The sequence below is a fragment of the Girardinichthys multiradiatus genome, chromosome 18 (genome assembly GCF_021462225.1).
Source record: "Girardinichthys multiradiatus isolate DD_20200921_A chromosome 18, DD_fGirMul_XY1, whole genome shotgun sequence".
NCBI lineage: Eukaryota > Metazoa > Chordata > Actinopteri > Cyprinodontiformes > Goodeidae > Girardinichthys > Girardinichthys multiradiatus.
Genome location: NC_061810.1, coordinates 10608104 through 10624102, shown reverse-complemented (window position 1 = coordinate 10624102; position 15999 = coordinate 10608104). Strand labels below are relative to the sequence as shown.

Here is a 15999-nt window from a genome sequence, read left to right as displayed (position 1 = left end):
ACACTGTTCATGTCACGTATTATGATAAACAAGTCTAGTCTATTTTTTACCATATAAAATAAGTAAAAGACTTGGTCATAAAGACGTGACATAGTCAGCCAAAACAAACATCCTTGCTTATAAATGGATGTATTGCAATACAAATATTTTCTACACTTAAAGAATATGGAGCATATTGTAGTTACTGTTATATTTGGAAGGATATCTTCTAATAATTGTGCGTTTATTTGTTTATCATGACGTATTGGGCTTGACGTCGGGCGTGCTCTGCGTCTAAAGTCTACGTCCCATCCGGTGAGTGGGGCCTTTTTTTGTTTTCCCGTATCCGCCATTTCAGTTTTTGAAGTTAGTTGTCATCGGCGGCTGGTTTGTAGCCACATTCGTGCCTCTGAAACAAACTGTATGATTGGTAGATCAGCAGGCGGACCAGGACCACACTGGAGGTGTTTTTACAGCGCGGTTTCCCTCCTGTGTCTGCGGATTGGCGCCCACACGGCCAGCTGCGGATGTCGCCTGTTTACTGAACGTGCTCTCGGCGCTAAAGTTTTTTGTATGAGTTGAAGGCTCCGCTTGTGGATAACGGGAGGGAGAGCAGGGAAGGCCCCGGGTAAAACCTCGGCTTTGTGGTGGTTATCATGGCCGGTAATTTTGACGCGAAGGACCGCGGGAGCTGGTACTGGGGCCGCTTGAGCAGGCAGGAGGCTGTGTCTCTGCTGCAGGGGCAGCGGCACGGCGTGTTTCTGGTCCGGGACTCCATCACCAGCCCCGGCGACTACGTGCTGTCGGTGTCGGAGAACTCCAAAGTCTCGCATTACATAATTAACAGCAACAGCCGACAGTCCGGCCTAGGTAAGAGCACAGAGAGGGGGCGTGGAGGGGCTCGGTGGTGCAAACCGACGGGACCATTCTTGCATGACTTGCACCAAAGTGGCGCAGTAGTGCCGCTCGTTTTCCAGCATAGGGAATATGGCTGGCCAGACTCCGGGAGACGTGTTTTACTCCATCGTTTTATAGCACATAAATCTGTAGTTGGCATTTCATTATGTCCAGAGATGGATCACTTGGCATAATAAAACACATCGTTTTTTTTTTTTATTACTGGGTTGAATAACCTTTGCAGTGCAGCAATAAAAGTATCTCCAGTTTGTGGAGATACTGCACACGGCTTTCTTTTCTCCTTTTCTTCATCAGCTTTCTCCAGATTGTGTTTGCTAAGTGTAGCAAATGTTCTCAAGTACTCCTGATTGTCTGAGTTCAGCACTTGAGCCTCTGGTGCCTGCCTAAGGGTCACAGCAGGTTATTACAAGGAAACTAAGATGCTTCCTGCTTACTCTGGAATCATCAGAAATAGTCCAGCCTCACCATCTACTCTTCAGAACACATCAGCAAAGCCAGCCCAAAGCTGAAGCGAACTAAGCGAAACCAAGAGCCCAAGAATGCATCTTAAGCTACACAGACTGCATATTTCAAAACTTCACGTTACGTTTATGATAAAATATGTTAACAGAGGTATTTATTATTCTTTGAAGCTCTAATACTTGAAACATCTGGCAGGGTTCTGCTATAGAAACTAATGGCACTGTTCTACGCAGTAACAGTCCAAATATAAACATCATGCAAGTGTTATGAAAGAGAAAATCGGTCCTGAACACAAAGTAAAACTTGGAAGAATTGAGGTCTTATGTGTAAGAAAACAAGAGGATCCAAAGAATTTATGGAAAGAATCAAAGTTCAGGACACAAGTTGTGATTGACCTTTTCACGACAGTGTGGTCTACATGTTGCATATCTAACCACATCAGCAGAGCCAGCCCAAGGTATTAGCAAACCAAAACGCTGCTTAGGTCCTCCTGGCCAGCAGGGGTCAGCAAGAGCCCTGAACGTTCCACAAAAATGTCAGGACTTCAGATTTGTAGTTGGATTCATGATGAATTCAAATGCATTCAAATTCAGATTTAAGGCTTATGAATATGCAAATACTATAATTACATTTTAAAGAGTTCATTTATTTTTGGGGATTGAAGGAAGCTAACAGATGCAGTTGTAATTTGTGCTAGTTTCATAGTTAGGGTAACAGTGATGGGTTGTTGTCACTAGTTGCATTAATTATTTTTGCTGCTTGTCTTTGTGCAGGAGTCACACTTATAAGGGATGTTGGTGGTGCTTTGATATGATGGGGCCCCATACATTCTTGGGCCGGCTCTGGAAATCAGAGCAGGTGTTTATCGTTTCCAGTTAACAGGGATCAGTATGTTCTGACTTCCTTCTTTTTCTCATGTCGGGCCAGGTTTGGGTCTCCCCCGGTTCCGTATTGGTGACCAGGAGTTTGACGCTCTTCCTGCTTTGCTGGAGTTCTACAAAATACACTATTTGGATACCACCACCTTGATAGAGCCCATCAACAAGTCCAAACATCCCTCCTTCATCCCAGGCGGGGGCCCCCCTCAGCGCCTGGAAGATGAGTATGTCCGGGCCCTATTCGACTTCCCTGGCAACGACGAGGAGGATCTCCCATTTCGGATGGGGGATATCCTCCGAGTCCTTGAGAAGCCGGAGGAGCAGTGGTGGAACGCCCAGAACTCTGAAGGAAGAACGGGGATGATCCCAGTCCCGTACGTGGAGAAGTACCGGCCGGCGTCTCCCAGTGCAGTGGCGGGGGCCAGCGTGCTTGCGGTGCCGCCTGTAGGGATGGCAGTTCATGGGAACTCTGACAGCTCTGCGACTCAGTCCGGCGCTCCACTGTTGGGAGACCCCAGCCAGTACGCCCAGCCCACTCCTCTCCCAAATCTCCAGAATGGACCTGTCTATGCCAGGGCCATACAGAAGAGGGTGCCCAATGCCTACGACAAGACCGCCCTGGCCTTAGAGGTAAATATGGAGACGTATACTATAGATGTGTTTTCCCCTACAGCACAGGAGATTAATAGCAGAAATGTCATTGAAGTCAAGGAGGGTTTTTATACATATACTCTTGAGTTTGGTCAAACTTGTGCTTTTTCTAAGTTATTCAGTATAGTACCTTGAACTTTTTCACATTTTCACCATAAATCTCACCGTGCTTCATTTCGATTTCATGTGATAGACCAAAATAAAGCAGTGCGTGGAAGTGAAGTGACTCAGTGCTTCAAACTACCTCATAAATCAGTCAGAGCAGCAGGTTTTTTTTTCGGGGGGGGGGGGGGGGGGGGGTCTCTACAAGCTTTGCACATCTAGGGACAGAAATCTTTGCCCATTCTTTGCAGAGTAGTTAAAGTCCTGTCTGACTGGATGCAGAGGGTTTTTAGTAGGGAAAAACAACAGTTTTCAAGTCCCCCAATAAATTCTTATTTAGAATTCCATCTGGACTTTGACTGAGCCATTCTCCCACATTAAATGCTTTAATCATTGCTCTGTTTCTGTTTAGAGTTATTTGGCTGGAAGGTGAACCTCTGCCCTAGTTTCGAGTCTTTTCTGTCCTCTAACAGGTTTTCTTAAAAGATTTCCCTCTATTTAGCTTCCCTGTTGCTGCTAAGGGACAGCATGCTCATAGTATGACACTGCCAGCACCATGGTTCATGATGGGGGTGATGTGCAGTGTTAGTTCAGCTTGTAAGCCTGAAAGCTAAATTCTGGTCTCATCCTATCAGACGTCTGCTGTTTCTCCTAACTGCACAAAGCTGTCTTTTCTCTCCTTCATCTCCAGCTTTCATCCAACAGTTTCTGTCCTCTTTTCACTTTTCCATTAAGCAATGCTGTGCTGTTATACTACAGATGGACCTGCCGTAGGCTTGGCCCATCATGGCGGTGACCAACATGGCGTCATCCGTGTGGGTTTGGTTGATTTAGTGGCGCTTTAAAGCCAACATGGAACCAAAATGTGAACAATGCGCCTTACACTGTGCAGGCTGCACTGCGTGTAAGTGACCGGAAGTGAGAGCGGGGCTCCCACAGAGCTGGTCATGGGGGGGGGGGGGGGGGGGGAGGAGGAGGAAATAGTTTGTGTTTGGGAACAGGACCATTTCCTCTGATTTCTGTGAAGCCTGGAATCCAGGAGTGAGATGAACAGGCAGGCCAAGCAAAATGTGCATTTTGTCTCCCCTCTGCCTCCACCCAGTGCCCCCGCTGCAGGACAGTGTTTCCACAGATCCCAGAGCAGAGCCAGTGTTTGGCCCTTTGTGTCATGACAAAGCACAAGCAATGTGCTTGTGGGTCCTTTTTCTTTCTACAGCTTATCTGCCAGTTTAAAAATAGGACAGATTTGTTTGAAGTTGTTGTGCAGAAAGGAGCGTATGAGCTGCAAGCCACAGGAAGCTGCCTTTAGGTGACTCAGCAAATTGGCAGTGAGCTGTTAATAATTAGCTCACATTTCCTTGCTTCCAAAAAAACAGTAATTATAAAGATTTATACTGAGCAACTGAAGGCAGATTTTTATTATGTTGTGCATTTCATGTGATTAGAAGCATTCATGCTGTTCTGTATGAAGGCAAACCTGCCTTTTGCTCAGCTTGCAGTTAAAGATGTCAGTCTGCTCCAGCTGAGAAACACTTGAATAAACTCAAAGTGTAGCTCCTTATAATCCAGTTGAATAGTTTATATCAGGATGGTTAGTACCTGAGTTCCAATGCAGGCTGGAAAAGTAAGGTGTTTAATTTGTTTTCCAGGTCAGGTTTGTCCATCCATCCATCCATCCATCTACCCATGGATCCATCCAATTGTCTGTCTGTTGATCCTTCCTTATGGCAGTCCATACTCTGATCTGATTGGCCTTCATTTCAAAGCTACTTCCTCTGTCAAAGAACATGGGAATTCCTCTTGTATCTTAAAGTCATTAGAATAAAAATTCTGTCAGACCTGAAAGAAAACCTGAAATCATAATCTGCCAGGATAAGCCTGATCGTTGCATCTTTGGAGTTTTTCTTCCCTGAGCTGCTTATTCAAATCCAAAAATACTTTATTAATCCCAAATTATTTTTAATCATAATCATTATTACAGCTCGTCATCGATCGGTTTAGTGGCCAGTGGATCTCAGTTGTAAATGTGCAGGAATGAAAAGCGCTTCATGGTGCTTTTGTCATTAAATAAACCAGTTTTCTACTAATACAGCAGCAGGTAAAAGCTGCCTGAATTCCTGAGCGGATGAAGTTGATTTGGCAGGATTTCGGTCCATCTGTTCCAGCTGAACAGCTGTTGCAGCAGCTGGGCTCATGTCACTGGTAATAAACCAGTCAGTCCATCATGCAGATCAGCTGGGACGTATTCTATTGAAAACCAACATCAGAAAACTGCAGCGTGACCTATGTGCAGCCTGATCGTCCCGTTCTGTCCCGGCCAGTCAGTAGGAGAGACCATGTTGTATTAAAATGTGACCTCTAGTGGACACACAAAGTCAGAGCTGAGGTACATGTAGTGGAGTATATTAGCATATGACACAGTACTGATAAACATGGGGGGGGGACAAGACAGCTGTAGTTGTCGGAGATTGGCCTCAACACTGCGTAGTGCCCAGAAGAGTGCAGTAATTGGAAAATAAATAAGATTGTCTGGAAGTGGAGCTCAACAGCTTAAGAAGGAGAAAGTCTTGATCGCAGTAACTGCAGCTTTCAGTCCTGGCTGGTCACCCTTTTCTGCACATCTGACTTCCTTCCGCCTACTTTCCTCTCTCTGATTTAGAATATGACCTTCATAAGTTAATCAGTTTACTGATATTCATCCATTTCTCATTCATTCAGTGGTAAGCCTCCTATCCAATAAAGCTTTTTTTCATTCACTTTGACTCTGTTTGCGTTTCTAAATCACATCAGGTAAATGGACCCTACAATCACCAACCAATCATAGACATTAATAGTGAAGTGGAAGGATTATATATAGAACACACTTTGTTTTACATATAAAAATGAAAAACTCATGGTTTGCATTCATGCATATATGATTTGATGCAAATCGCTTTATTGTTCAGGTTGTATGTCAGGGGTTGTGGTCCTGCTGAAGGGGGGAACCTCCACCCCAGTCTCAGATCTTCCATCAGATCCTCCAACTTCCCATCACCCCTACTCCATGATACTGCCACCACTGTGTTTCCTGGTGGGGATGGTGTGTTCAGGGTTAGTTTTCTGCCACACACAGCATTGAACATGTAGAGCAAAAAGTTACAAGTACTGTCATATGAGCAGAGCACCTCGTTCCATGAGGCTGCTGTTTTCCGTAGATGCTTGTGGCAAAATGCACATAGGACTTGTTATGGCGTCCTTTCTACTATGGCTTGCTCATAACCACTCTTGCTTTAATTTCTCCACAACATTCTCCCTGTGGTCTGCAGGATGATGGTTGTGTAAATGTCCTCTGATAAACTCCAGAGGCAATGCTTTTTAGGTTTTCATTTGAGCAACAAACTGAAATCTTTTTCCTTATTTAGCACAGTTATAAAATCCCAATAAAAAGTCATGAAACTTTGGTTGTAAAATAAGAAAATGTAAAACTGGGATTGGTTTTGTGAGGCTCTGTGTTTTTTGAAAGGGTCCTGCCAGGTGAATCAGCAGGTAGATTCATCGTCACTCAGAGTTACCAGATTTCTTTCTCTGCTTACTGTTCTTATCAACACCGACTTGAACTTTGGACTTGTCTGTTAGGACCTGTTTGCTCAGGTTCTTTGCAGCAGGAGCAGCCACTCCACTCCCTGTGCAGGTCAAACGTCATCTTATCTTTTCTTTCCCCTTGCTGCAATAATGAATGGGTGTATAATAATTCTGGACCAGTAGATGCTTTCATCAATAGTCTGCACTCTGTTTGACATCAGGGTGTAGTACACCATGTTGTTGTTTCTCTGCTCCTCATGTGTTCCCTCTCCCCTCAGGTGGGCGACATGGTGAAGGTGACCAAAATAAACGTGAGCGGCCAGTGGGAGGGCGAATGTAAAGGCAAGCATGGCCACTTTCCTTTCACGCACGTCAAACTGCTGGACCAGCACAACGCCGAGGATGAACTGAGCTGAGGGCGGACAGCCGCTCCACCACCTGGACACTGGTATTAGACCCTTCCTCACCTGTCTTTTCTCACTCCCCCTGCCCCTGTCCTGCTCACACCCACTCCTCCCCTCTGCATCCTTGAGCTTTTAGCTGCACCAAGTACAGTTTCAGAGAATCGCCAAGAACAAAGCAGGCCCTCGTTGGACCCCCCTGTGATCCATTTCTACTCACATAAATAATCACCTCCTCTTCCTGCTCCTCCTTGCTGCTCTCCCAGACTGCAACACGGACGATACTGCCTCTCCTGTTTCATGGACTTGGAAACCGCTCCCGGTAATTTGTCCCTGCCATGGACAGCTTGTCAACGCTCGCTCCTAAGGAGACACCTCAATGCAGCGTTCAACCACTTCCTCTTCCTGTGTTGAAGCCGGTAGATGGCTGCTGTCCTTTTCTTTTTTTTATCCTCCACTGTGGTCACTCGGGCTGCATTCATGTCAGATGGGTATTCAGAACGCTCGCTTTAGGAACAGCGTTTGGTTGGTCTGAGATCTTTATTGAAGTCTTCAAAGATTTTATTGATTTAAACTGAAGTGTTTGAATGCTCGTGTGATGTCATGCTATGAATTGGCAGAAATGATTGTGGTACTCCGGTTGCATCTTCAGCCCATGTGAGGATGCAATATCAGGAGACAGATTTTAGGTGAACTCTTTAAAGGTTCTGTTGGATGTATTTGTTTAACCAGAACCACATCAGTTCTCTGTTTCTCATCCAGATTCGAAGCTGCGTGGTTTGCCTCGGACACAAGCGTAGCTTTCCAAAATTTCCTGAATCATTCCTTTAATTTAGATGTACTGACACTGCAGGCAACATCTTTCCATCTTCACTCGTTGGATCTCATATTTCCTCATTAAGTGCTTTAAAGTAAAGATGCGCCGATCTGAATTTTTCCAGGTTTTAAAAAACTTCACCTGCTTGTGAAGCTGATTCCAGCTTCTCTTTAAAAGCCATTGGAATAAAAAAAAGAACAGGATTTCTTTCTGTCCTGGCTGCCATTTGCAGTCCTTATGTACTTGTATTAGGAGCAGAGGTGATGTCACACTGTGTGTGCGAGAGATCATTCACTGGAGAACAGTTGTGCTATTTGTTTCAAAGAGAAAATTTAGAGTTGACATTTTAAACTGTTTTGTTTCTGTTTTTCATCACTAGAACATCAGTCTCAGTTTCCAAAAGCACCATCATGTCTGAATTCACCACATTGGTAGAGAGACAGGTGGAAAGTTCAAAAGGATCAAATTTGCAACACTCTGTTTGGCCTTCTTCTTTTCTGCCAGATATCTTGCTTTCTCCTGCCTTGTCGCAGCCTGAATAAACCGCTGACCTGTCAAAGAAAGTGGTTTTCCCCTAAAATAGACTTTTGTATCTCTGTGCTTTCCCTGACTTCACCTTAAAACACCACAAATGGCAATCATTGAATCTTCTTCACTCTATAACGACTTCCAATAAGACTGGTTTGAAAAAGATGTGGTATCTGAGTACGTGACCCGTCATTGGTCAGTTCTGGTTACCAGCTGATTTCTCTGTTCTTCTCTACTTTAAACGTGCGTTAATCCTGACAGAGACTAACGGGTTAAAAGGAAGTTACAAACGACAATCAGAGTTACGAGTTTCATACCTAACCTGAGGCCTGTGATGTTCTGTTGTTGAAAAGCTTCCATCTTACTGGACATGAATGCAACAATATTCTGCGTGAACCCATGACTTTGAAAGACTGAAGCAGCTGGGCTCAAATACAGCGGCAGCTTTTCAGGGGCGAGACCATTACCAAAAAGACATGAAGGCCTCCTGTACATTAAATGGAGTACCGAACACTGAGTCCAAACCAGCAGCTAAGAGCAACTGGTTGTAGTCGCAGCCATCAAGCGGAACCCCAACATCGCCACAAACCGCAAGACTTTTGAAGAGGTGGCGATCAAGGCAACACTACATTCTCTCACCTGAACCTCGCTCTGGCGATCACCTCCAACCATGTACCACCAAGTAGTCCTTTGTAGGATACATAGAACATATTGTTATGGAATGATGTTACTGTGGTTCTCATTTCATGTTGAATATTATTTGTCGTACTAATTGTCTTCATAGCTGCTTTTGTCTGGGGGGCGCATAATTATTATTTGAGGTTCTGACATTGGGAGGGAACTATGGCTCTGTGGTAGAAGTACTGACTGGCCCTCACATGTTCCCACTCTGCTTCCAATGGAAAGGGCTGAAGTAAAACAGGCTGAATGTAGGCTGCCCACAACACTAGTTAGTTGAGTCTTTTCCTGTCGGCGTTCTGCATTCAGCCCACTGGATTTCCCTTACTAAAGCAGACAGTTGTGTGTCCATGTCTCGTCATATGTGTCAAAGGAAGGAAAGTGGTCTCATTTGGAGCCTCTCCTATTTGTTTAGAAGCCTTTTTTGAACGTGTTGCCGCCTTGACCAAGTTAGTTGTTTTTATTAGTTTCCTTTTGTGCCTCATTTAATCCTCTACCAGTCTATTATTTAAGGTCCTGTTTAGTTGCAATGCACAAACGAACTACATTCTTTTGTTTTACCTCTTCTTCACCATTTCTTTATTGCCAACATCTGAGGTTTGTAATTAATGATGTTTTCGCCCCTTTAGGAAGGTGTTTTGTTGTGACAATCATCAGCGCTACTATTTCTCATGATGTTGACTCATGAACGAAAGCTGACAACCTTTAAACGCGATCTGTGGGAGCTCGTTCTCTCCTCTATGGTGTGGCACTACAGTAGCACTGCAGCAACATTGGGTCTTATTCTGCATGTGCTGAGGACGTAGGTGTGGATAGATTTCTTGGCTCCTCTGGTAAATAGTGGAAAAACGCCTTAGAAAGGATTCCTCTTCTATTGTAGTAGAAAATGTAAACCTCATTTATTCAGTAGGGGGAGAAATTCAGTGGTAACAAGTCTTAGGAGGTATTTTCAGTTAGTGGTATGAAGAAGGTTGGTTTTGTTATTGGTGAACCCCTTCTGTGTTAATTTGACTATAGGTTTCTAATTATTATACTGTGCAAAGGTCCTGTATTCAGTTTCTGTCGGTCCACCATATTTTTAGATAAACGGTCCTGGTGTTTCACCGTGTACTCAAATAAGGATCCCTTTGGAAGACAACCAGGCATGGTTGCGGGCATGGTCTTTTTTCCCACACATTCATCCTTTGTTTCATGCCAAACTCACCTGGAGTGTTTGTTGCCGGAAAACTTGACCTGTCAAACCATGTACGTCTATAAATTTAAAAGATTCTTTGGTTTCTTTTAACAAGATTGTTGGAGTGACATTTGTGCCACTGCTGATTTTATTAATAACTGTTTCCTAACAGGAGAATAAATGTACTCAAATTAAAGGCTGTTATTTTTTTCTAACTTTCAGTGGGTGATGAGCCGCTGCAATAAAGGATGAATTTATTCGAAGGCTTTTTATTTATCTTTGTCGGGAGGGGGGGGGGGGGGGGGCTAATAAATGTTCCCACCTCTGTAAATGCACTGTTTGCATCAATATGCTGCCTGTCTTAAGGTGGCCTCAGACATCTCTCTGACCTTGTACTTGTACCTGACATGCTCTGTCCCACCTTCATTTATTTTGATGTTTTTTTCTGCTCTAGTGATATTGTAGTGACTCGGTAGAGAACTCTGAGGAAAGAAACCTTCATTTACTGCCACCTTTTAACACAGTCCATTTTTCCTGTGTGGTTCTGATCAAATGCAGCTCGTTTCTCTCCCACTGCATTCAGCAGGTGCTCTGCCACATAGCTCATCTTTGAAATTGTGTTGCCAATGAAACCACCAAGAAGTATTTTTTTAGTAGCCCTGCGTGAAGTCGTTCATTTCCTTTCAGAGGAAGGAATGAGACAGCAGAGTGCCAGTGCAAACTGTGTAATATCGAAATGTGCCATTTTATTATAACACTATATTCTTTCAAGACAATTGAAATTACCTTTTTATTTTCAGTAGCATGTAATGTGTTAATATACTAGTAAATAAAGTCCAACCTATGAAAAATGACTGACTTGTTGAATTTATTGTTTCTGTTTTTGATGTCAAAAAAATTTAACTTAATAGGACAATGAAACTTAAAAAAAAGTCATTGCAGAGAGATATCTTAGGACCACAAAATTATTTTTTTTTAATATTAAGGCCTGTGTAAGAGTACTGTATCCAACCATTCTAAAGGTTGAGTGGTAGAAAAAGCGTGTGGGAGGGAAATGGTACTCAAGAAGCAGGAATAATCATAATCTTGAGAGGATTTTTAAGCAAAGCCCATTCCAGAGTTGGCATTTAAAGGCCATGGGCTACTCCTTCTTACCTTTTAAAGCTTTTCACAACCTCGCTCCTTTATATCTTTCAAACCTTCTTCACATTATTGTACCTGTCCGTACCCTCAGATTGTCCTCTTCGATCCATCTCACTGTTCCCCCCTGCCCGTCTTGTAATAATGGGGCAGAGCATTCAGCTGGTCTGCTCCCCAGCTCTGGAACTCACTTCCATCTGATCTCCGCAACACACACTCATTGCCACACTTCAAATCTAAACTCAAAATGTACAGGTCCTTCTCAAACAATTAGCATATTGTGATAAAGTTAATTATTTTCCATAATGTCATGATGAAAATTTAACATTCATATATTTTAGATTCATTGCACAATAACTGAAATATTTCAGGTCTTTTATTATCTTAATACGGATGATTGTGGCATACAGCTCATGACAACCCAAAATTCCTATCTCACAAAATTAGCATATCATTAAAAGAGTCTCTAAACGAGCTATGAACCTAATCATCTGAATCAACGAGTTAACTCTAAACACCTGCAAAAGATTCCTGAGGCATTTAAAACTCCCAGCCTGGTTCATCACTCAAAACCCCAATCACGGGTAAGACTGCCGACCTGACTGCTGTCCAGAAGGCCACTATTGACACCCTCAAGTAAGAGGGTAAGACACAGAAAGAAATTTCTGAACGAATAGGCTGTTCCCAGAGTGCTGTATCAAGGCACCTCAGTGGGAAGTCTGTGGGAAGGAAAAAGTGTGACAGAAAACGCTGCACAACGAGAAGAGGTGACCGGACCCTGAGGAAGATTGTGAAGAAGGGCCGATTCCAGACCTTGGGGGACCTGCGGAAGCAGTGGACTGAGTCTGGAGTAGAAACATCCAGAACCACCGTGCACAGGCGTGTGCAGGAAATGGGCTACAGGTGCCGCATTCCCCAGGTCAAGCCACTTTTGAACCAGAAACAGCGGCAGAAGTGCCTGACCTGGGCTACAGAGAAGCAGCACTGGACTGTTGCTCAGTGGTCCAAAGTATTTTTTTCGGATGAAAGCAAATTCTGCATGTCATTCGGAAATCAAGGTACCAGAGTCTGGAGGAAGACTGGGGAGAAGGAAATGCCAAAATGCCAGAAGTCCAGTGTCAAGTACCCACAGTCAGTGATGGTCTGGGGTGCCGTGTCAGCTGCTGGTGTTGGTCCACTGTGTTTTATCAAGGGCAGGGTCAATGCAGCTAGCTATCAGGAGATTTTGGAGCACTTCATGCTTCCATCTGCTGAAAAGCTTTATGGAGATGAAGATTTCATTTTTCAGCACGACCTGGCACCTGCTCACAGTGCCAAAACCACTGGTAAATGGTTTACTGACCATGGTATCACTGTGCTCAATTGACCTGCCAACTCTCCTGACCTGAACCCCATAGAGAATCTGTGGGATATTGTGAAGAGAACGTTGAGAGACTCAAGACCCAACACTCTGGATGAGCTAAAGGCTGCTATCGAAGCATCCTGGGCCTCCATAAGACCTCAGCAGTGCCACAGGCTGATTGCCTCCATGCCACGCCGCATTGAAGCAGTCATTTCTGCAGAAGGATTCCCGGCCAAGTATTGAGTGCCTTACTGTACATGATTATTTGAAGGTTGACGTTTTTTGTATTAAAAACACTTTTCTTTTATTGGTCGGATGAAATATGCTAATTTTGTGAGATAGGAATTTTGGGTTTTCATGAGCTGTATGCCAAAATCATCCGTATTAAGACAATAAAAGACCTCAAATATTTCAGTTAGTGTGCAATGAATCTAAAATATATGAATGTTAAATTTTCATCATGACATTATGGAAAATAATGAACTTTATCACAATATGCTAATTTTTTGAGAAGGACCTGTATCTGTTTAAATTAGCTTATGTATTGTGATTGTAATTTTTCACAGTTTTATTTAACCCCATTTTGTACTTATTTTAATATTTGTTTAAATTGTGTGTGTGCACCTATAAATAAAATTTATTATTATTATTATTATTATGGGCTGCAGCTAGATTAGCGTCTCAGGAGCCACCACACAGACACATCCAGGACATGAGCTACAACTGTTGTATTCTTTGTATTAGGTCTCCTGGACAAGAGAAAAGTTAGAAGTTTCTTACTTGGATTAAAGAGTGAAATAACTGGACTATTGCTCAGTGGTCCAAAGTTGTCTTTTCAAATGAAAGTAAAGTTTGCATTTCATTTGGAAATCAAGGTCTCAGAGTCTGGAGGAAGAGTGGAAAACCACAGAATCTCTGCCTCTCTTCTAAAGTCCACTGTCAATGCAGCCGTCTACCAGAACCTTTTAGAGCACTTCATGCTTCCTATGTTGGAAAGCTTTGCATAGATGCTTGTTTTATTTTTCTGCAAAAATGGGCACCCGCCCACACTGCCAAAGATACCAATACCAGCTACGAGACAATTTCTAGGCCAAAAGGGATAAGTTGTCATCCCAGCAGGTTCTCTGTCTGCCCCAGGGTTTCTCCTTTCAATGAGGAGGAGCAGGCTCCGCTGGATGGCAGACCCCATCCTATCTCTAAGGCTGAACCCAGCTCCCCCTTGTATCCAGAATCTCGTTCTTTTAGCCATTATCCATATCCCAGGACCATAAGGATATACAGGTCCTTCTCAAAATATTAGCATATTGTGATAAAGTTCATTATTTTCCATAATGTAATGATGAAAATTTAACATTCATATATTTTAGATTCATTGCACACTAACTGAAATATTTCAGGTCTTTTATTGTCTTAATACGGATGATTTTGGCATACAGCTCATGAAAACCCAAAATTCCTATCTCACAAAATTAGCATATTTCATCCGACCAATAAAAGAAAAGTGTTTTTAATACAAAAAACGTCAACCTTCAAATAATCATGTACAGTTATGCACTCAATACTTGGTCGGGAATCCTTTTGCAGAAATGACTGCTTCAATGCGGCGTGGCATGGAGGCAATCAGCCTGTGGCACTGCTGAGGTCTTATGGAGGCCCAGGATGCTTCGATAGCGGCCTTTAGCTCATCCAGAGTGTTGGGTCTTGAGTCTCTCAACGTTCTCTTCACAATATCCCACAGATTCTCTATGGGGTTCAGGTCAGGAGAGTTGGCAGGCCAATTGAGCACAGTGATACCATGGTCAGTAAACCATTTACCAGTGGTTTTGGCACTGTGAGCAGGTACCAGGTCGTGCTGAAAAATGAAATCTTCATCTCCATAAAGCTTTTCAGCAGATGGAAGCATGAAGTGCTCCAAAATCTCCTGATAGCTAGCTGCATTGACCCTGCCCTTGATAAAACACAGTGGACCAACACCAGCAGCTGACACGGCACCCCAGACCATCACTGACTGTGGGTACTTGACACTGGACTTCTGGCATTTTGGCATTTCCTTCTCCCCAGTCTTCCTCCAGACTCTGGCACCTTGATTTCCGAATGACATGCAGAATTTGCTTTCATCCGAAAAAAGTACTTTGGACCACTGAGCAACAGTCCAGTGCTGCTTCTCTGTAGCTCAGGTCAGGCGCTTCTGCCGCTGTTTCTGGTTCAAAAGTGGCTTGACCTGGGGAATGCGGCACCTGTAGCCCATTTCCTGCACACGCCTGTGCACGGTGGCTCTGGATGTTTCTACTCCAGACTCAGTCCACTGCTTCCGCAGGTCCCCCAAGGTCTGGAATCGGCCCTTCTCCACTATCTTCCTCAGGGTCCGGTCACCTCTTCTCGTTGTGCAGCGTTTTCTGTCACACTTTTTCCTTCCCACAGACTTCCCACTGAGGTGCCTTGATACAGCACTCTGGGAACAGCCTATTCGTTCAGAAATGTCTTTCTGTGTCTTACCCTCTTGCTTGAGGGTGTCAATAGTGGCCTTCTGGACAGCAGTTGGGTCGGCAGTCTTACCCATGATTGGGGTTTTGAGTGATGAACCAGGCTGGGAGTTTTAAAGGCCTCAGGAATCTTTTGCAGGTGTTTAGAGTTAACTCGTTGATTCAGATGATTAGGTTCATAGCTCGTTTAGAGACCCTTTTAATGATATGCTAATTTTGTGAGATAGGAATTTTGGGTTTTCATGAGCTGTATGCCAAAATCATCCGTATTAAGACAATACAAGACCTGAAATATTTCAGTTAGTGTGCAATGAATCTAAAATATATGAATGTTAAATTTTCATCATGACATTATGGAAAATAATTAACTTTATCACAATATGCTAATATTTTGAGAAGGACCTGTAGATGAAGAGAAAAAATCAAAAATTTGGGTTTTTGGCTCAGTTGTTCTACACAATTACAGCCTAAGGCAGCACCTGCATGACTGCTGACAAAACCCACCCACCTTCTACCGTTTGGCAGAGAAAGATTGTTATAATTTCAATTATGTCTTTAGATAAGAGGTTAAATTTAAGTGAGTGAAGTCATTTTATTACGTTTAAGAATGACCAGTATGTAAGTGGGTCGTTGCTTCTGAAGAAATCCACAATAGATCTGTGTTGCCACCAGTGCAGAGCTTGCTCAACACTGGCAGCTGGTACGTGTGAGTGCATCTGCACACACAGCGGGTGCTATATGGAGACCATAAAGAAAGCCTTTTCAACAAAGGCCTTGTGATAAGAAAAGCAGCAAAATGAGACGTTTCTTTCCGAGACAATTGTCAGACTGAAAGATTCTAGAACTGCTTCTCTTAATGTGGCAGCAGGACAAACTTCTACAGGA

The 15999-nt window shown here is 43.5% G+C and overlaps 1 protein-coding gene across 2 annotated transcripts; it reads left to right on the top strand.

Annotated features, from left to right (window-relative positions):
• Positions 1 to 285: 285 nt before the first annotated feature.
• Positions 286 to 11003, top strand: crk (v-crk avian sarcoma virus CT10 oncogene homolog). 2 transcript variants are annotated; one of them, XR_007042387.1, is made up of 4 exons: positions 286 to 849; positions 2287 to 2867; positions 5936 to 6080; positions 6830 to 6963. XR_007042387.1 is itself a non-coding variant. In XM_047391737.1 (3 exons), exons 1-3 carry the CDS (start codon positions 636 to 638, stop codon positions 6965 to 6967), a joined length of 933 nt encoding a protein of 310 aa, XP_047247693.1. In that variant the 5' UTR covers positions 292 to 635; the 3' UTR covers positions 6968 to 11003. The 2 variants fall into 2 exon arrangements, 1 of the variants encoding a protein (XP_047247693.1); XM_047391737.1 differs by lacking the exon at positions 5936 to 6080 and having other exon boundaries at positions 292 to 849; positions 6830 to 11003.
• Positions 11004 to 15999: the final 4996 nt, after the last annotated feature.